Source organism: Rhopalosiphum padi, chromosome 2 (assembly GCF_020882245.1).
Source record: "Rhopalosiphum padi isolate XX-2018 chromosome 2, ASM2088224v1, whole genome shotgun sequence".
Classification (NCBI taxonomy): Eukaryota; Metazoa; Arthropoda; class Insecta; order Hemiptera; family Aphididae; genus Rhopalosiphum; species Rhopalosiphum padi.
In genome coordinates, this window is record NC_083598.1 from 75,826,167 (window position 1) to 75,847,331 (window position 21,165).

At 27.3% G+C, this 21,165-nt stretch overlaps 3 protein-coding genes across 3 annotated transcripts; 2 read left to right on the forward strand and 1 right to left on the reverse strand.

Moving 5' to 3' along the window:
• The first annotated feature begins 499 nt into the window (after nucleotides 1–499).
• Nucleotides 500–2,966, forward strand: LOC132919927 (SPRY domain-containing protein 7). Its single transcript, XM_060981872.1, has 5 exons — nucleotides 500–735; nucleotides 801–917; nucleotides 978–1,138; nucleotides 1,209–1,311; nucleotides 1,679–2,966. Exons 1-5 carry the CDS (start codon nucleotides 627–629, stop codon nucleotides 1,774–1,776), a joined length of 588 nt encoding a protein of 195 aa, XP_060837855.1. The 5' UTR covers nucleotides 500–626; the 3' UTR covers nucleotides 1,777–2,966.
• Nucleotides 2,967–3,337: 371 nt separating this feature from the next.
• Nucleotides 3,338–6,354, reverse strand: LOC132919926 (heparan-sulfate 6-O-sulfotransferase 2). Its single transcript, XM_060981871.1, has 6 exons — nucleotides 5,868–6,354; nucleotides 5,448–5,802; nucleotides 5,171–5,386; nucleotides 4,887–5,034; nucleotides 4,645–4,826; nucleotides 3,338–4,560 (listed from the first exon to the last, which is right to left on the reverse strand). Exons 1-6 carry the CDS (start codon nucleotides 6,115–6,117, stop codon nucleotides 4,419–4,421), a joined length of 1,293 nt encoding a protein of 430 aa, XP_060837854.1. The 5' UTR covers nucleotides 6,118–6,354; the 3' UTR covers nucleotides 3,338–4,418.
• Nucleotides 6,355–6,521: 167 nt separating this feature from the next.
• On the forward strand, nucleotides 6,522–21,164 carry LOC132920598 (uncharacterized). Its single transcript, XM_060983102.1, has 8 exons — nucleotides 6,522–6,772; nucleotides 9,760–9,887; nucleotides 10,706–10,891; nucleotides 10,957–12,466; nucleotides 12,552–12,766; nucleotides 13,892–14,077; nucleotides 15,508–15,637; nucleotides 20,922–21,164. Exons 1-8 carry the CDS (start codon nucleotides 6,727–6,729, stop codon nucleotides 21,062–21,064), a joined length of 2,544 nt encoding a protein of 847 aa, XP_060839085.1. The 5' UTR covers nucleotides 6,522–6,726; the 3' UTR covers nucleotides 21,065–21,164.
• Nucleotide 21,165: the final 1 nt, after the last annotated feature.

Here is a 21,165-nt window from a genome sequence, read left to right on the forward strand (position 1 = left end):
GTTACTCTGTCAGAGAAATAAAAACATCGATAAAAACATTATAATAACAAGGTACTGCTTAATTTACTAATAATGAACGTTTTTTTGATTTTTTTTAATGGCCAAATTATTCCGCTATCGTGCTTACATGCCAATTACACATTACTTTAAATAATTATTATTTATTACAGTATGCATTAATAGGTTTATCAAATACATGATCTATTCCTAAGCAATGCTTAGCAAATAAGAACATTAATTACAACACTAATTTTTAATTAGATTATGTTTTACAGTTTATCTGAATTTGTTTAGTGATTGCGACCTGTAGACCCCATTCTAAGACGTTCGCATAATCAGTAATCACATCCTATATTCCTATTGACTTAAAAAAGTAGTATTGTACTCAGGTGTCTATAAGTAATAATTATAATTATTTATTCAACTTGCTGTGTATTCTGTTATCTACAGAATACATCCAGATTTGTTTGATAACAGATAACATAAACAAGTAACAGCATAACATTGATAATAATAATGTACCAAATTACTAAACCAACTGCGAACTTCCATCATTCAGTGTGCTTCCTTTATTTTTTTTAGAGCAATTTTAAATAATATTTTAATTTTAAGATTTAGACATTTTGATGGCAATTGTGCTGTCATGTTTCAAAAGATGCTTCGATGGCATCAAGTACACAGAACATACATCCTTTCCACTAATCAACCCTATATGTTTGGATACCAGCCGAATGGGTATAAGACAATATATAATTGAATGATTGATATATTCTCTATTTAAAATGTTGTAATAATCGCAGGTAATGAAGTAGTGATCGTGAAAAATGGTACTAGAATATGCGGTAGTGGTGGTGTCTTGTGTACTGCACCAATAGTGCAAAATAAATGTTACTTTGAAGTAAAAGTACAACAATCTGGTAAGTGAAACAGCTGTGTACCTTTGTTTTGATTAATTAAATATTTATATTTCTGATTAGGAATCTGGGGAGTAGGTTTAGCTCTGAATGATGTAGATCTGTGTAAAGCACCAGGTGGTCATGATCAATACTCGTGGGTGTTGTGCAATGATGGAGCACAACGACATAACCAGCAAGTTTTAAAAGCTATAGATAATACTATTGAAGAAGGTGATATTATTGTAAGTATTAAAATCTGGATTTATTTTTTTAAATCTCGGGTGCCATAAACCAATACAATGTTTTTTTTAGGGTATTTACTATGATCATGTCGAATTAAATTATTCAATTAATGGCCAACCAGTAAATGAACCGATTACAGGAATAAGAGGAACTGTATTTCCAGCTTTATTTGGTCAGTAAAAAAAACATAGTTCATACATTAGTTTTCACATATGGTTTTTTTTTTTAATTATAATTATAAATTTGTTAAATTATTAAATAATAACTATTATGTTTTTAGTTACTATGATATATTCTCTTCAGTAAAATTGTTTGACTAAAAATGATATATCATACCAATAAACCAATGGTATATTTATTGGAAATGTTCACAGCTACTTTGTATTGAAATTTGGGGACTGTTTTTTTTTGAAAAAAAAACTTTTGTGCTGATTTTGTTATAATATTAGCTTATTGATTATCTGCATAGAAATTATCTCTGAGCTATTATTATAAATGTTTAACATGAAAAATTATTAATTCTATTGTATTTATTTCAGTGGATGATGGTGCAATATTAGACATTGTGTTGGAAAGATTTTCATACCCACCATCTAATGGTTATGATAAAATCATGTTAGAACAATCTATACTTTAACTATAATATATTGCTTAAATATTAAAGGAACAACAAATAACAAATTAATCATTCCATTAATAATAAATTATAATTTTGTATTTTTTCTATAAATTATTTTATTTTTATGTATATATTAAGCCCAATTGTAAACTAATAAATTAAATATTATTAAATAATTATATTAATTGAACATTTAGAAGGTTTATTATATTAGTACATTAGGTATACAATAAAATAATACTATTAAATATTTTTATTAGCTTAAAAAAACTTCGTTCTCGGATAACTAAACTATGAAAAAAAAACAACTATTCATTTATAATTTATATACACTACAGATAAATATTCAAAATATTTGTTTTAGTGTTCCTATGAATTGCGTTTCTCAACCTTATGTCATTTATATACCTCTTTACCTCTCACCATTGCTCTATGTAACCATAGGTACACGCCAAGTATAATATTATATTATATTTAATATAGAATATCTACTTATATATTTTTTAAAAATCGACTTTTGTGTCAACAATTAACAAATTATTAAATATTTCACAAATAACAAATTATTTCAAATACATTTTTCTCGGGTATCCCCTTATATTTTTTCACACGCCCTTGGTAAGCAAACGCTGCTATAAACAAAACAATGTATACTTTGTGCCTTCTAACTGTTCGTAGTCACCCTAAGATAAAATTTTTCAATTTTATTATATACATTATACATAGTACAACTAGTTTAATTATAGGTTATTTAAGTTATTTTTTTAATTTTACAAATATAACCTTTACATCAGCAATATTGTAAGTCCTTTAAACAAAACTTATTAATATGATCAGTATTTTAAAAATAATGTAACTAATAGTTAATCCAATATTTAAAATGAATTATAAGACTAAAAAATATTTTAATATTTATTTTTCTTTACTGTTATTTCACTGTATACATTAAAACAATGTTATAGTAACATTTTACTCTTCTTCTATTCATAGTTAAATATGTTATATTATTTTATGTACTTAATATCCATCTACCTTTGTGTTACGTGTATAATATATAATACAATTAGTTTAAATTATATATGAACAATAAAATCAGAATCTCAGTTTATAAAAAATATATTTAATTTTTTTAAACCATATTTTATGTTAATCTTCTATTTATATTCATTTTTGAAAATAAAAATAACATTTTTTTGTGTTAATGATAATGATGTGTTGGTTAAGTTAATCAGCTTAGGTTAAGTAGAATCTTGAAAATTTGAACAAAAAAATATCTATTATTAATAAGATTCTAATGGAGTATCATTAATTTATTGATGAGGAGAAAAATTATGGTAATAAGTATTTGTTAAAAACAGTAAAATTACAACTAAGCAGTTTACATGGCCAGGTAAATTATTAACTGTACAACAAGATAACCGCCAATGTTTCTTTTCACATTAAATAAAGTATAGATTTTAATCCAATTATTTGAACTTAACTTAATAGTTCTAAAAAGTTCTTGTTGAATTAATGGTAAGAGATAAGAAAGAATTGGATATTAGCCGGATTACTTTTGTAGACAATACAAATAATACAATTATAATAAATATAATTTATTTCATATCAACTTATACAATGTTAACACTAATATTTTTATTTAATCACATTCAGACTCATGTGGACACAAAATATTCACATTTTAAATATGATTAACTAAATATTGTACAAGTATATAATATATTTTCATTCACCCCTACAACATAAAAATTACTAAAATATAATTAAGTTTGAGATATTAAGGTTTTAGATTGTCAACTTACTGAATACGCACAATTTATAAATGTATACATATTTATGCATTTCTATTGTATAAACACAAAATATTTGGTAAATAATAAATATACTTTAGTTAGAAAATATAAATATAAATAAACTATATTTAATACATCTATGGCAAAATTGTGTTATGTTTTCTAGTAAGTGTTTAAATTAGTTTGGTTTATCAGGTATACAAGTTATAGTAAATTAAAATAATGTAATTAAATTGAATTGAATTTGGTTATTTTCAAATTACAGTCTTGTAAAAAGTAAAATTGATAATGAAGAATACAAACATAATTCAAATGATAACTTTGATCATAATGCATCTGTGATTCAATGACATATTTTGTTCTTATTGATATGTATATTTCAGTGATAAATGTTAATTAAATTTGGAAATTTAATTTAAAAAAATTCCAATATGGTTAATTTTTTTATCTAATTACATTAATATTAATTCTCAAATTAATAAAGATTAAAATTTAACTGGAATGGTTCTTTTACCATGGACAAATATTAATTAATATAAATATGTATTTAAGCTCTACAACTTATTTTCCTTTTCTTATGATATGAGAATATAATATTTTTTAAGAACATAGTTCCTTTAGTACAACAATAACTAAATTATATTAGTATATAAACTATATATAATTATATAATAACATTATTATTTTTCTGTATTCAATTTGTTGAATTTGAATACATTTAATTTAATTTTAGTATTTTGGCATGGCAGGAACAAGCTCGGGAAATGATTAAAGCATACATATTATTATAGAATATACATTCTTTCAAAAAAACAAGAGATCTGTTACTTTTCTTTGCTTGTTTTTGTTTAACAAAAAGAGTCATTGCTACGTATAATTTACCTCGTTGTCAGCAGCTTCAGTCTCTACTTCTTTTTCCCAGTCAAATGCAGTTTGACTTGGCAATTGGCCTAAATGTGCCCACCGTTCTTTAAAATTTGAGTTTTTTGCTCGCAATTTTTCAAATCGTCTATTATGGGAAAATAATATATTATTGGATAAGTATTAATTATACTTATAATATTAATTATATTATGTAATAGTAATACAGTACCGAAATAAATAATGCTTTGCAAAATTGTACAATTCAATGTCTAATGCATTAATTTTTTTCACTTTTTCCAACTCTTCAGCATTTAATAATGATTTATAAACAGCAGATAGAGTTGTATTATGTTGTGTAAATGTTACTGCAAATCTTAAATTAAATGTTTCTTCAAATATGTATTGATTTAACTGAAAATAAAAGTTCAATTATAATAACTAATAATTCAATATATTTTTTATATTCTGTACTTTTTGAAATTCAGTGAGTCCAAAAAACGCAATTGATAATAAATTTCTTTTAGCACTTGCTAACATGACCCTGTTCCGTTCTTCTTGATTCATATATGAAGAATTATAACAACCAATCAGAGATAGATCTGCTAACATTCTTGTTTGTCTAAAAAATTATTACAAGAATAAAAATTTATATTTTTACTTAATTTTTAAAAATAACCATACATTAAAAATAATTTTTTTTTTTTTATTACCCAAATTCTGGGATCTTAATCTATTAAATACATAATTTTGATTACCGATTGGCGGCTAAATTATATGGACAATCCGCAAACGAATTTAATGTTACATCTGTCCAAAATGTACCATTATAACATTTTGGCAACTCTTCAAGAGATGCTGGATGCCCTCCACACCAATGTCTAGACATTCTCCAAGTTGCTCCTCTTTGTACATGTTTGTATTCAGAAAGGTAACGACTAACTGGATCTCTCAATAAAGTAAGATAGAAATATCTACGGAGATAAATAATTAGATCGATTTTATTTAATCAGTAAGTATTATTATTCTAATTACCTTCGCTTAATAGATTTTCCTTCATTTTTATCAAGTTCAGAATCAACACATCCAGTTAATTCAGTAAAATCTGCATGGAGTCCACATTTCCATCCAGTAGAATATCGACTAAAAAGCCAATTTTCATTTCTACTAGGTCTAAAACAATAGCATAACTTTCTTTTTCTTTGACATGTACAAGGGCGCTGTAAGTCTAAATCCTGAACTAGATGACGTCCAAATGATGTACCACCAGTTTTCTGTATATGCAAAAACACCATAACGTCATGTGCATTCATGTCAAAACGTAATTGGTTTTCACTTTGCATATCATTGTAACTCACTCCTGTACCTGTGTCTTTAGCACTTTTAAAGTCTAAAATAAAAATAATATTTTGAAGTAGTAAATGTTGGGAAACAATTTATAACAGACATTCTTACCAGTTATGTTAGTAGATAGAAGATTCATTACTGTCCATTCTGAATAAATGGCCGGTTTAGGATTATAGGATAATGAACAACGGTTGTCTGAACAAAAATAACCAAAATATATGATACCGAATAAAGTCAACAATGCAAAGAACATGACCAGTTTCCTTAGGGTAATACGATGGTCTATTTTTCTTCTCATTTGAATGTCTTTTAGCAACCGTTCGCAGTCCGATTGTTCAACTACATTGGTAAAGGCCATTGTTTACCAATCATTTCATACAGTTAGTCATACGGAATCACCTATCATAGTTCCAACAGGCAAGTACTACTTAATGTTTGTACTAATAAAGGAATTGCGTTAAAAATATCTTGTCGGCATGAAAGCAAACAGATTTCATGACACCGACTTTAATATTCATAAAACGGTATCATAATCAATGTACAAAACGTAGTAAACAATGAAAAATACATAATGAAAATAATAAATAATATTCAAATATTTACATCCTTATCTTAAAATTTCTGTAAATTAGATAAACTGTTATCGTAGTCTGATAACTTAACAGTGCTGATCGTCCAAAATGTTACCAGCACTGCTTTTCGATACTAGCTCCATGTTTGAGCGCAATTTAGATTGATATTTTGAATTTAGTAGCGCACAGTTCGTTACTGCATCAATATATTGTATGCAGTGCAATAAACTATTGTAATTTATTAAGTTGTCTGTAGTTTGATTTATGTGTTTTAATTTCGGAGATATAATAAAATATCGGTTTTATATGAAATCCTCGACTTTCAACATATTTATTGCAGACAATTGTTTGATTATTTAATATTGTTTACTGCTATATTTGCAGTATTTTTTGCAATGAAGATAATATGGATTACTCCATTATTACTGATTCAGAGTTACCGTAAGTTATGAAAATCAATATTTTTGTTATCGATTTAAGTTGATATATTTCATAAGTTATATTCTAATAGAATTCTTAGATTAATATATTATATGTAAAAATTTATCATTTATGTACTATTGTTTATTTCATATACTTCAACTAAGTTTAGGAATTTTTATTCTGATATTTTAAATGTTGTCACTAAGATATTTAATAATTTTTATTTATTTTATTATGCATATACATATATATTATATATGAAATTATTTAGTTATACGAATAAATAATATTAGGTATTTACTGGTTTAGGATAACAGTATTACCAGTAACCAGTTACATGCTTGGGCATCTTAAATTCGGAGAAAGGTACAATTGTAGTTTTTCGATTTTTATTTTTATTTTTTTGAAACATGTAATTCAACGAGTTAAGGACGATGGCACAAAAAAAAAAAGTACTTATTTTTAGTAAATTAATATTAACTAAATAATACTAAGAAAAATAATGTATAAAAGGATATTTTGATTATTTCATCAAACTATTTGAATTTAACTACAAGAACGAAAACATCCTACTAATTTGTATGCAAAGTTGCTGCATTGATTAAAAATACAAAATAGTAGATCTGATATTAAATTTTAATATGTGAATTTTTAACGTATGATATAGATTTTTTGTCATTTAAAAAATATACAAATATTAATTATTTGTCAGTTTAAGATACAATTAAAATTTTTTACCCACGAGTACTTATTTCCGTTATTTTTAGATATTGCATGCGAAGTCATGATGTCTTTAGTTTGTTCAAACTCTTAGTAAGAATTAATTATAGAAATAATACGATCATATAAATTAAATAAATTTAAAAAAAAATAGATGAATGTATTACTTTTTTTAAATTAAAATTAATAGTTAAATGTATATTTCCAAATTATGTTCATTAAAATTAAATTTCTTATCACTTAAAATATGTTTGTATAAAGAAAAAATGCGTTCTACTTCTACACTAGTTATTGGTGATCTTTAAATTCAATAAGTTATATAGATATATATAAATAAAAATCTGCTCTATCTGACATGATTTCATAGTAAGATACTAAGATTTAAAAGTTTTATATTCTTTATTTTTTTCAATTATATACATAAATTTAGTTTTATTTTTTTCCCATTTAGACCAACGATCAAGAATATTTGTTAAAAATTTAAAATATCTTCAAGTTTTCTAAACATATTCATACTTTTAAGTAGTTCACAATTCAATTCTTCCGAGTTTGTAAGATTAATGGATAACTAAGTGTAATTTTATGAATGCTATAAATCACATTTGACTGTATTATTTTGTACAAGTTGTTTCAGCTTTTCTCCACACTGATAGCCGATAGTGATTATAACAATTAAACATCGTCTTTTAATCACAATTAAAACATTTTTTAAATTATTAACATAGAAAAATGCAGCACTTAACCATGTTCCCCACTTTTTAATAATAGGTTTGATAAGTAAAGGTATATCCGGAATTTCTTTCCTGTATTTATTTATTGTTGATAGTATTTTTAGGAAAACTTTTTTCCCTAAAATAAACGAAATAAATTACAAATGTATTTAGATTTTATATATTAAATTAATTACCATTGTTGAATAATATTTTTATGTAATTATAAATTCAATTTAGTGAAGAAGTATTTTGTTCATTAAAACACGCAGAATTTTAAAAGAATCCAAAAACGTGGGAAATTTCAAAAAATTGCATTATAAAATTAAATAGGCAGAGAATGAGAGAACATAAAGTTTATATAGACTATACATAATTGATTAGATTAAATTTATCTTAACTTCAAAAAAGTGGTAATATTAATTAAATTCTATCTTTATAGTTATAACTTATAAGTAATAATACATTTAAATTAATTTATTATGGCGTCATGGCGATCCAAAGACACAAATAAGGAGCTTTATGGCTTATGGGTCAATCATTTATAAGCAATAACGTATAACTAAAAATCAAAAGTAATGACTTTATAACAACTCTAACATCTAATAATTTGTTTTCCGAAGTCATTTGGGAGGGAGGATATAACCCCTAACTTTCCCCCCACCGAGAACGCCACTTGTACTGCGACTTGAAGCCGCACTGTCCTACGCATTTAAAAGCCCTACGGATAGTGTTAGGCAAAAAAAAAATTATTGTGTTCCTAGTAATCGCTATACTTAACTGTTGTATATGTTTTAAAATTATTTATCTTTATACTATAGATTATTTTTTATAAATTATTATTAATCATAATACAATATCTGATTCATTGTATATTGTATAATATGAATTAGTTAATAATTGATGCCAACTGAAATCGATATTATTATATTGTTATATTTATATGTATACATAATAATATATACATCTACTGAAATACGAGTAAATATACTAACTACACCGTCATGACATTCCATATATACCTAATATACTCTAACTCTTCTATTATAGTAGTACCTATCTATTTATTATCTATTATACTGTATACAAATGTAATATACCTATAGGTACTATATAACAATACTAAATCATAAGCATTACAAATAATGTACCTATATAGATATTTTTAGTATATTTGGTGTAAAAATATACTTACATAAAATATTAGTATGTACATTACATTGTTAACATATTTCACCATATAATATCTAATATCTCGCTCTACGTCACATTAAATAAAGTATACTTATATTTATAAAAATTTGATGTTGTAATATATATTGAACACAAGGATATGACAAGCTGTAATATATATTGTATTGACGTGTATAATTGATATATAGAAATTATGATATTACTATTATATATAGGTACATGATACATGTTATTAATATCAAGTCACTAAATAAATAAAATTGGTAAATAGTAGATTACTTCCTACTCTACGCTATAAATATAAGTATTAACTACTAAAGAATAAAGAATACATAGAGTTATAGAAACAAATATTATAATTATTCTAAATTTAATTTACAGGTACAATCGGTTTACATTTACAAGACGAATACAACCAATATTCATTTTATCAGAAGAGACCTTTAAGTCCTCGACCATTGGATACAATGGCAGATTTAACGAACGACCTTGGAATATGTGTTTTGAGAGTATGCAGCAATTTAACATTTATGTATTAAAAACCGTGACGGTTCGCTGGCCGAGCCGAAACTAATAATATAAAAAATCATCTTTTCTTATAAACACAAAAATAAAAACTATTTACTATTAATAAAGAATCCGAACAATGTCAATTAAAAAAATTCACTTTTAGCACATTTAAGGTGTAAATCTGCAAGGTCAAATTCATTTTGAATAATATTTGAGTATATTTCTCAATGTAACAATAGAGTTAAATTGCGCGTGACATTATGTTTGTAAAGTAATCCACCCAAATTCAAAATTTTGCATTCAAATTTTCTTCCCTGACTTCCGAATTACCAATTTATGTTTACTAGTTATTTTACTAGTTTTTAAGAAAACAAAACTTAAACTAAAAATATTTTATTTAAGCGATTAACTTCTCGAATATCAGGACATTATAGCTAAGTACTATAGGTTAGGTTAGTATATAAATACAACTACATTATAGAAACATAATTTCTATAAAATTATTTTTTATTATTATTATACAGATAAATTTTTTTGTAATTAAATAATATTTTAAGTCTTATTTTTATATTAGGTATATGTTTGAATTTTTAAATGGTGCGAATGAAGAAACTTCCATTAGTCCCACCATTTAGTATTTGTAGACTATACTAATTAAATAGGCATAGTTTAGTATTTTATGTATTATGTAAGATATAATATTTTATTATTAATAATTGAAATGATTATAGAATCAATATGGTAACCTTGCTGTTACACATAATAAATAATGTACCGACTGTCGTACTTTAATACTTTAAAATATACTGTATTTCAGGTAATTGCTGCTGGTGGTGCAATTGGAAATATTGCATTTTCTCCTTTTGGTTTAATGGCAGTATCAGTTCTACTTTATGAAGGATCCAGTGGATATTCTGCATTACAAATAAAACAATCTCTTAATTTACCTTGGGAAATCCTAGCTGTCAGAATCGGAGTTCGAGATTTAAATCGCTATCTTAAAGTAAATAGTTTAATAGTTATAAAGAATAATAATATTAATTGATCGATAAAATTTTGGTGTCCTAGACATATTTCAAAAGTGATGGATTTTTGAATGGCCTAACAATGAGCAGAGAAGAAGTATGTCTTAGGCCACAATTCAAACGAGTACTGCGATTGTACGGTTTTGATGATCCCAATAGTTTTCTTTTCGATTCGTGCCCAGAAAGTGCTACGACAACTATGAAACCACTGCAGCCCATGTCTGTTACTACACATGGTACTGTAGTGACGGAAATGACCCCAACTAGCCAAATAATTCAAGTTTCAACTAATATTACGAATAGCTCAGCTAATAATACATCGACCGTGGCAACTGAAGTTCCAGCCAAAGTAACTTACGTAGGTGACGCTAGTTTTACTATATCTAATATCGATACAAACACCAATTTACCGATGAATTCTCAAACGGTCACAATGATCGTTGATATTGATACACAACCTCATACAATGCCATTAGAATTTTCAACTAATCAAGCAATGACAACAGTTCTTATTAACGAACAAGAACCAAAATCATCTAATGAAATAAAAGTGACAAATACAAAACCAAACAAGTTGTTAACGACTAAAGAACTCATTGTAAACACTACACCCATTACCTCTGACGATCCTATGACAGCGGCAGCTACAGTAACTCAAACAAACATAGATTTCAAAAGTGGCGAATTCAATTCATTAATCAACAAAATTGTTGACACAACAAATAATAGTAAATCACAAACTGCTCCTACTGCAGACATATTTACTACTACGTGGTCGCAGCATGAAAGTACAACCGATGGTTCATCCTACATAACAATTGCAGACAATGAAATTGTTTCACCGAGTAACTCTTATGTTACGCGTGCTAAAGATAATCTCGATATTACGATAATTGCATCAACAGAAATCCCATTTAAAACTACTGCTGATAACGAACTTAACGGGATATACACTGTAATGGAAGATAAAAACCCCTTTCTTGGAAACACTGTAGAAGCTATAATGACCACAAACAATGAATTAAGAATAGACACAGAAGAAACGACTAAAAGCATGGACGTCGGAAGTACATCACAAATGATGTCGTCAACAAATCCTATATCTAACGACGACGGCACCACTACGGAGATTGAAACGAATACCGTTATTAAAGAAATAATCGATCAAACATACACGAATGCTAAATTAAATAACAATCAAGTAACGACAGTTAGTGATAATTTAATATCCTCAACAGATATTCCACTTACTATGGCGAGTTCAAGTAATGCGACTGAAAACGAAATCATAAGAGAAGCAGAGTCCAATCAACATTATCAAATAGCTGCTTTGGAAAAAAAGAGTGCCAGGTCTATGGAATCTAATAGTAATTTACCGACTTTCAACGTAGAGTTCGTGGTACGAAAAGAAGATATGCGAAACAATTGCAATCATACAAGAAAAAGGACCATTATCAAGCCTGATAGGATTTTGACGGAGTACCCATCAAATTCAGGCGTTTCAATTACACTCAGGGAATCAAATAAGCGTAGAAGAAGACATTTGAATCAATGTAATTTTAAAAGGATATGATATATACATATAACTATCTAAATATTGCCTGTTGAGAAAAATATTATATTGATTAACCATTTTAGATCAAGCATACAATACAAATCGAAACCAATGGTTTAATGGTTACAAGACTTATGGACCGCCATCTGGCTGGATGGACAGATCATCCAATCCATTTGAGTCCATTAATTTGTTCAATGCTGGTTATCAACGTATTCCATTTTTTACGTATACAGCAGTATTGCCTTTTGGATTTATTTTCGAGCTAAAGTCACAAGTTATTGAGATACCTTTAGATGTATGTATACAATAATAATGAGTATTAATTTAAAATATTAAGTATCGAACCACAGAATAGATTAAACTGCCGAGTAATATTATTATCATCGTGATAGCCAATTGATTACATTTCATACTGATAAGTGTCGACTATAATATATATATATTATTGTGAATAACAATATTATATCTAAAATTTGTGTGTGTTTACGTATATAAAAATCAAATCTAACTTAAACTTTTTACTTTTTATTAACTTGTTATGGCCGCGTTTACATTTGACTATTGACCCAATAATATTCATTGTCCTACATTCTACATGGGCAAAATAAATTATTGTAGAAAAATATATAATTTACGAAGTGTAAAAGTTGAAGCACTCGTAATTATAATATATGGAGTTCATGTATATATACAAATTAATTTTGCAATTTCCTGTCACGACGATTGTTCACGCAATAATGCACAAGCAATAATAATTATTATCATAAGGAGTGAGAAAATATAGTGGCGTTTAAAGAAATTCTTAATAGGTGGGCGAGGTTATTATACATCACACACACACACACACACACAAATATAATATAGGCGATATAGCCTTTATAGAATAGTTTTCGTAACCAAGAATAAAATTAACTTGCTTTTACATGTTTACTAATCATTTAATTGCAATACATAAGTTCTATTCGCACGATGATTTAAACCTTTTTCATACTTAGTAGTTTAGTATCTAGGTACTATCTATATCACAATATTTTATTTTAAAATAAGTTATAAATGTATAATTTAATATTATTTTTTGATTATAAATTAGGGAGAACACTTTGGGACGAAAAATGTTTTTATTTTTTTAATGTGTATTTTGATACATTATACTTTCCTACTTATTTTAAACAATTATTTAAAAAAGTTTTGAAGTATAATTTATGGCTGTAAATAAATATATTTATAACAGTATTTTGCATATTGTGACGTAAATTTTTGTGATAGGTATAACAAGTAATGAAGGAATTCAAGGAATACATCATTTATAAAATGTTTTTCCTAGGGGAAATAAGGAGTTCAATATACTTATGTATAATATGTACTTATCGTTTGACATATTTGTTATTAATTTTGATTTTTATATAATATATATAAATAGGACCCAAAGTACACATTGATGATACTTATGCCGAACCATCCGAATGGTTTGTCCGAGTTGTTGCTGCTGTTGCCGTCAATGTCTTTGCGCAACATACACAATTCTCTGAAACCGACGGCCGTTCACGCAACCATACCTACATTCAAATATACGGCCAAAGTAGATTTGACTTCAGCTTTACAACAGGTGATTGACCGTCGAGATTGAGATCGTTTAAAAAAATAAAATAAATACAGAACTTCTCGCTCAATACGTAGGTATATAATACATAATACATATATTATATACATTCGTACATATATAAAAGGAATGCTTATAGACTACAGGTAAAATAAATTGAAGTACGTTCATTACTCGGATAAGCAGACCGTGCAATTTAGTGTTTAAAGCGTATACGTCTTCCTTATAAACTATAGTTCCTTAATCGGCGTAAGGTTCAAGGGCACAACACTGCGTCAAAAACCCACCATGAACACTGCAGTTTAATCATCGTTATTATTCCATTATTATTATATTATTCATTATTTATATACCACACGTCCCTCGAGTACGAAATAAATCGTATGAACTCATAATACAACTCATATAGCCTCGTATATTACATTGTACGTGGCCTATTCGAAATAAATAGGTACCTACACAGTGCCACAGTGGTGGATTGTCAAAGATAAAAAAATAATGCTTGGAAACTTAGTGTTGATAAGAAAAACAGAAGTCTCTGAAAACCCAAAAATATTTTTATAGATGCAGAAAATAGTCCATACATTATGTTGTTATCAATACATTTTTTTGTGAGCCCAAACAATAATGTAGGTACAATTAACAGCGATTCATGTACCATAAGTATGTCAGGCTAATACTGATCATTACATTACTGCAGGCAAATCTAAATAAGTAATTATATCGGACTATATAATATATTATAATTCTTAAATGCATTTAATCATACATAATAATCTGCATGTCCAATCAATCGATTTTTATAACCAATTCTACATTTATTTTTAACTTGTGAACCGTTCTAACTCCCCGTAGAGAAATTACATATAACCAAAATCTTCCGAATAATTCTCGTAGAAAAATAAAGATTAAAAGAAGACGGTCTTTTAAAAATGTCTGTACAGTAATAATAATACGTCAAGTGTTTACTGTTTATAATGTTTATATACTCTAATATAATTATAAATTATAATTTAACGATTTCTGAAGAGATAACTGAAGAGTTAAGACTCAACAGTCAACATAATATATATATGGGTACGTATTCTTAATTCTATATGCATAGGTATAACCTATGTGGTTAATTGGGGAGATTTATCTCACTAATCTCCCCCTATAAATACGCCATTGGTCACTGGTTGTGACTAGTAACTAGGGGTGAATTATAAATGTATTGAAATTTGTAAGTATGTAATACTTACTCGATGGTTTATTTTCAACTTTGATTTTATAGAGAACTTCCTGTGACTATTAAATCCTAGTTATGCCTTTGATTGTACATTCATACATGTTGTATGTCTATTGTCTACTTAGATTGAACATGCCAATTATAAAAATAAACAACATACCTATTGCAATTACAATAAATAATATTCACAACGTTTTTCGGTTCACAGATTGGCATCCATGACGTGTTCTACAGGTACAGAGCGGATCTTTCGTTCATGTCACCGGACGCTAGATTATTCGTTAGTTCGGTCCAGCAAGTGGTGTCCGTGACGGTCAAAAAGTACAACACGCCACCGGGTAAGTGTTCAGGGACGATAGGTGCGGTAATTTACATTTATTTTAACGATGTAATTTATATTGATAAGTGTTTATTTTCACATGCAACGATGCAACTAAACAGTTAATTGTTCTATATATATAGTATATTATTATTATATGTACCATATAGTTATCTGCTTGATTGTATACCGATAGGTATTTATGCGTTCAACGAGAATTTTCATTTACAAATGGACACATTAGAAACCATATATGTAGTCTATTGTCTATATATATTATTATTTTATAACACGTAGTATAGCTTATATATTATATTTATTAATCCGCATAGGAATGTAAACAGTGACCATGAAAAATCGTATTTATTCGCTATACCTGTTTGAAATTGGATTTTCGGACGTTGGTGTCACAGTGGTCGAAAATCACCAAAAAAACTCCACCGCGGCTAATCGTCGCTGTCCTTCGGCCCCCACGACGTGTATATTGTACTATAAACTATCAACTATTGGTCTATTGCTATGTATGGTACTATTTAGTACTTATATAATATATTTTATTAAACTATTCGCCCTGTTATTGTGAACCTAATGTTTCATCGTTACTTGTAAATTAGGTATATTTATTTATAATAAATTAGTAAACCACAGATCTACTAGGTACCTAGTACCTACTACCTACAGCTTTAGGTATTTTATGTACAATGCATCGCGAGATTCTTAGGTTTCGATTCTTTAGTGTCTCTCATCGGTAAATATACCGCAGCAAATCATTTATACATTTCATCATGATTTTTTAATTGTAAATATGAAGTTTCACGTTTTTCAGCTCTTCTTGAATATATTATTCACCTCAATAATAGGTACAAGTCTTTAAAATCTTATATGATTATAACAATTTCTTTTGATCGGTAACGGCCTAAAGACTATAAACTTAAATAGATTTAATGTATCTGCTCTTTATTATTACTTTTATATTCTAGTATAACTAGTATTAGGCCAACTAACGTCGAACACAGCATTGATGTCAATCAAAATAATTACATAATATACACATAAAAATATAGTATTTTTGTGCACAGTATATGTCGATTATTGAACTGCATTCAGGAATCAGGTGCAAGTATTGATAGGTGTACTATACTATGTAGGCGCGTGTAAGTACGGTATTTTATGTCATAGCCCGTGGTCATAATACGAGTACAATACAATTATTATTATGTAGGTATCTGCATTGGACGCTGTGTCCATGTATACAACATTTTCTTCTCGGTTGATCGGTAAACCGAAACGAAGTAAACACATATATTGTCTTCATATGCGACAATGCAATTAGTCTTGAGCAAGCAATCGATCGGATCGATTTTTTTCACAAAAAAAAAACAGAGTTCAAACGTTATAATATGTACGTAGTGACTAGTCATACATATTGGCATATTGCGTCATTCATGCAGTTTCAATAGTTTCATATAGGTATTTAAAGACTTTGTCCTTTATATAATTATAAATATACATATTAAATTATATGGTTTACCTATCAGCTAATCTATTTAGATAATGATGTAAGTTGTGACGTGAAGGTAGTGACCAGCAGTTATGTATTAAGTCATTATAATAATACTTGCGGTATGGAGAATATCTATTTGACTTTATGACTAGCTAATTAGGTACTTAATTATATAAATATATAATATAATTGGTAGGTAATTGTATTTGTATAGGGTTTACTGTATTAAGCTCATCTATAGTCCAGTTGTTTATCCAATAATATATTATTTATGCTTTTAATACAATTAGTTAAACAATCTAGAATATAGATACCTAGACGACTAGGCTATAGCTTATAGATTATAATTGAAACAAGAACAAGGACAACTCTATACTTTCATGTCTTTTTTTCTGCAGCAGACAGATGTTGAAAAGTTGTTTTTAGAATACTATAGTAGATACTAAATGTTTTGATTATTTATATTTGTTTAATAATACAATGAAGTAATAGGTATTTTATACTTTATGATAACCCAAAATTATTAATTAAAAAAGTTTGGCAAGTTGGTACCGCTTTGGTCTGCTCTGCTGTAAATTAGGTATCTAATGGGTTAGTTAAAATTGAATTCAATGATATATCATTGTATATGAATAGTGGCGTATTTATATAAGGACTGGGAGGGGGGTGCTGGGAGTTTCCCCGAAGGATTAATGATTTAGCAAATAAGAACAGAAAGCTTAATTTCATTTTATAATTTGACTATTTATTTATACATATAATATATAAATATATAATGTAATAAACTTTTCACTCATCCTCCTATAGAAATAAGTTGTAAATACACCATTGTATATGAAAAACGATTCGTAGCAGATGATGGTCTGTCAGAGTGTCAGTTTATATCACTAAGTTACCAAGTATATTTCATGGTGTGTTGTTTAATATATAATAAGGTCTCATTAATCTGAACGGTAATATTGGGGAAAGGGATCGTTCGGATTGCCTATGGGCTATGAGGTTAAAACTTAAAAAAAATCAATTTTCTTACAATTTAAATTTTAAAATTTAGTTTTATCTGTAATTGAAAAACAATAAATACAATTCAAAGTTTTATTATTATATCAAATTACATATACATATTGTCATATTCACAAAATATTGAATTGTTTTTTTTTTTTTTTTTAACACTGGTTCTTATGTGTTGATCAATTATTTTGTGTTGCAAACGTCTAAGCAACAGTTTTTTTGATTTTTGTAGTAGATCTTTTTAATGAGGCAAAATATCATCGTATAGTAAAACTTTCTTGACACATTTTCTTCGGTGGCGGCATCATGCACCATTTCATCATCAGTTAAAATTTCCTGATGCTGCGTATCCCTTCTTCGTAGTTCTCTCTCCAATGCTCACTGTTGAATTTCATCCTCAGTGATTAGTTGTGGAACCAACTTGACTAAAAGTTAATTGAGCATAATGCTGTTTAATATTAGAAGTTTCATTCATAGTGACTATTTGTGGGCTAAGGATTTTCTATGTGAACGATCACGATGTAGTATGACACAAAACTCACGAACGTAATCGACTCATTTCGATATTTTTTATAAATGGCGTGTACGTTTAATGTACTATCGAAATTATTATTATTATTGTGTGGCTCTACGGAAAATTAAAAAATGTGTCTCTAAATATAGTGATGTAATAATTCTCAAGCCCGTTTGGCTTATTGCATCTTTTGGATTAACGAGACCCTACTGTATAATTATTAAAGTCATTTATTTTACGGTAGGTTAATATAACTTTTTCCAAAAATATTGCATTTATTATACTTTTAGTATTTAATTATTATAATAAATACATATTTAATGTATATAATGTATTTACAGGCTCGGATTAGAGAGGAGATAGGGGGTATGGCCAATAAAACTAAATCTACAAAACTACAAAGAAAAATAATATAATAATTGATAAATGTTATAAGATATTGAAGTTATAACTAGAGACTGGATGTATATGCGCATAAAATCTTAAAAATAAGATGTTTTAATGTTACATAGTTTCATCAAAATAATCTTTTACATACTATATACATACATAAATATATTACTTATTTTTTTGGAAAAATATATAAAATACTGAAAAATCAAATAAAAGTAACAGTATGAAAATGATAAGATAGTTAAATTAATACTAACCACCATTATTAAATAATTAATTAATAACCTATTCAGTATTCTGTATCTAGACTTCTACGGGACAACATGCTGTATTAAACGCTCAAAATAAAATGAGAATCACAATACATAGTATCCTTTACAAAATTATTTTACCCTTATTCTACTCAAAAGTCAAAATATAATACAACTGTATATGCTTGTACAAGACTATTATTATATTCTGTTTATCAACTTATCAATTGTACCCAAATTTTTAGATAAATCGTTCTCATATAGGTACTTCTTATATCTTATTTATGATTGTCCATCCATTGAAGTCAACATTTTAATATTCATAAAAACATACAATTTTTTTTTTTAATTTTCAGTAAAAAAAATTCACGAAGAATCTTGTATTATATTTTAGTGTTTAAACATTTTTAAATTAAAATAAATACCTATGTATAACTATTAACTAACTTAAGTTAGCTAATCATGTTAACTACAAAATGAAGTTAACTGGTTAACAAATCAAAATTTAAAGATAATATCTAGATATCTAATATAATAATATCGTATAATTTTGTACAATATTTCATTAATTAATTTTTTTTCCGATAACCAATGATGTATATGTGCTGACACAAAGTTCAGTTTCTTTATAAATGTAGATAACTATTAAGTATAAACACGCTGTACATGACAGTTATTTTTCTTTTAATTTAAATATCGTTGCCGCGGATGTTAAATCTATTAGAATTCGGGTCTTCGAAATTCCTACTTATTTTTTATTCTATTAAAAACATGTATGAAGTATAAAATAAAATGACAATTCGATAAACAAAAAATGTCCTTAGAGTCAATTATGCACGATACAGAGGATTTAACAATTTAGAAATACATCAATCACCAATTGGGCATTGCCATATTAAAACATGTACCGACATACGCGGAAGGTAATATATTTTTTTTCATCGTCTGAGGTCAACGTTAAATCACCATGAAAAATATCAATTATCTCGAGATCCGAGGCCTTTGTTTTTCGGTATTATCGCCAATACGGTGCCGCGTGAGAATTAGGGATCGAATTCCCTCGAAGTGCACTGACACCTACACGTATTATCGTATGAGATCTGTTGTTAACTCGAGCTGATTTTTTCTATTATTGTACGGTTATAGAGGATAGACGTCTACTACTTTCTACACAGTATAAATGTATGGCTAAATTATTATAACGTGCGTAGTGAAACCTTAACACTACCTTTGACGGCTCAGAGTGGACATCCTTTAAGAGAGTTATGTATTAATAACAAACTCCAGCATGTTAATTGCTATTTTTATTTATTTTACATAGCAGAAAGTTTAGATAATGTAAGACAACGTTGGTCGCCAACACTGTACCATCCATTATAACTAACATAATTAGTTTTTAATGTATCTTAACTAACTAAACTTGTTGTATAGTGAGGTAATAGGTGCCATAAGTCAGGAAAATTTTAAAAGGCTGTATGATGAAATGTACGAACATACACAAGCGATTTTTCGTCTATTAATTTATCACCATTTTTAACTAAATAGTTTGATTCATATATGAAATTATGTAGTGTTGTTAATTTCATACTTAAATTTCTTTGTTTATTAATTTTTCTTTTCTATCATTTTACAGTTTATGAAATTCAACGCAAATACGTAGAACAGGAATTCGTAGTGTCAAAACCATTTGTTTATTTTGTGATGGACATACATACCAAAGTCAGTCTCATAGCTGGAGTAATCACTGATCCATTAGCATCACCAATTTGGATTTGATAATAACAGAAATCTTATAAAGTTAAGGTTAATACTTAATAACAGTATCATGTTGTGGTACTGATTTGTAAAAAGAATAAATAATCATGTAAAAACAAAAC

Bases quoted from the DNA above. Each gene is read 5' to 3' on its own strand.
- LOC132920598 (XM_060983102.1), top strand. From the start codon at position 6,727: ATGAAGATAATATGGATTACTCCATTATTACTGATTCAGAGTTACC. The intron at 12,467-12,551 runs GTAATTTTAAAA...TAACCATTTTAG, and splicing joins AAGAAGACATTTGAATCAAT to ATCAAGCATACAATACAAAT. The intron at 12,767-13,891 runs GTATGTATACAA...ATATATAAATAG, and splicing joins TTATTGAGATACCTTTAGAT to GACCCAAAGTACACATTGAT.
- LOC132919926 (XM_060981871.1), bottom strand. From the start codon at position 6,117: ATGGCCTTTACCAATGTAGTTGAACAATCGGACTGCGAACGGTTGCTA. The intron at 5,803-5,867 runs GTAAGAATGTCT...TTTTTATTTTAG, and splicing joins TCTATCTACTAACATAACTG to ACTTTAAAAGTGCTAAAGAC. The intron at 4,561-4,644 runs GTACTGTATTAC...TTCCCATAATAG, and splicing joins GCAAAGCATTATTTATTTCG to ACGATTTGAAAAATTGCGAG.
- LOC132919927 (XM_060981872.1), top strand. From the start codon at position 627: ATGGCAATTGTGCTGTCATGTTTCAAAAGATGCTTCGATGGCATCAAG. The intron at 918-977 runs GTAAGTGAAACA...ATTTCTGATTAG, and splicing joins AGTAAAAGTACAACAATCTG to GAATCTGGGGAGTAGGTTTA. The intron at 1,139-1,208 runs GTAAGTATTAAA...TGTTTTTTTTAG, and splicing joins TTGAAGAAGGTGATATTATT to GGTATTTACTATGATCATGT.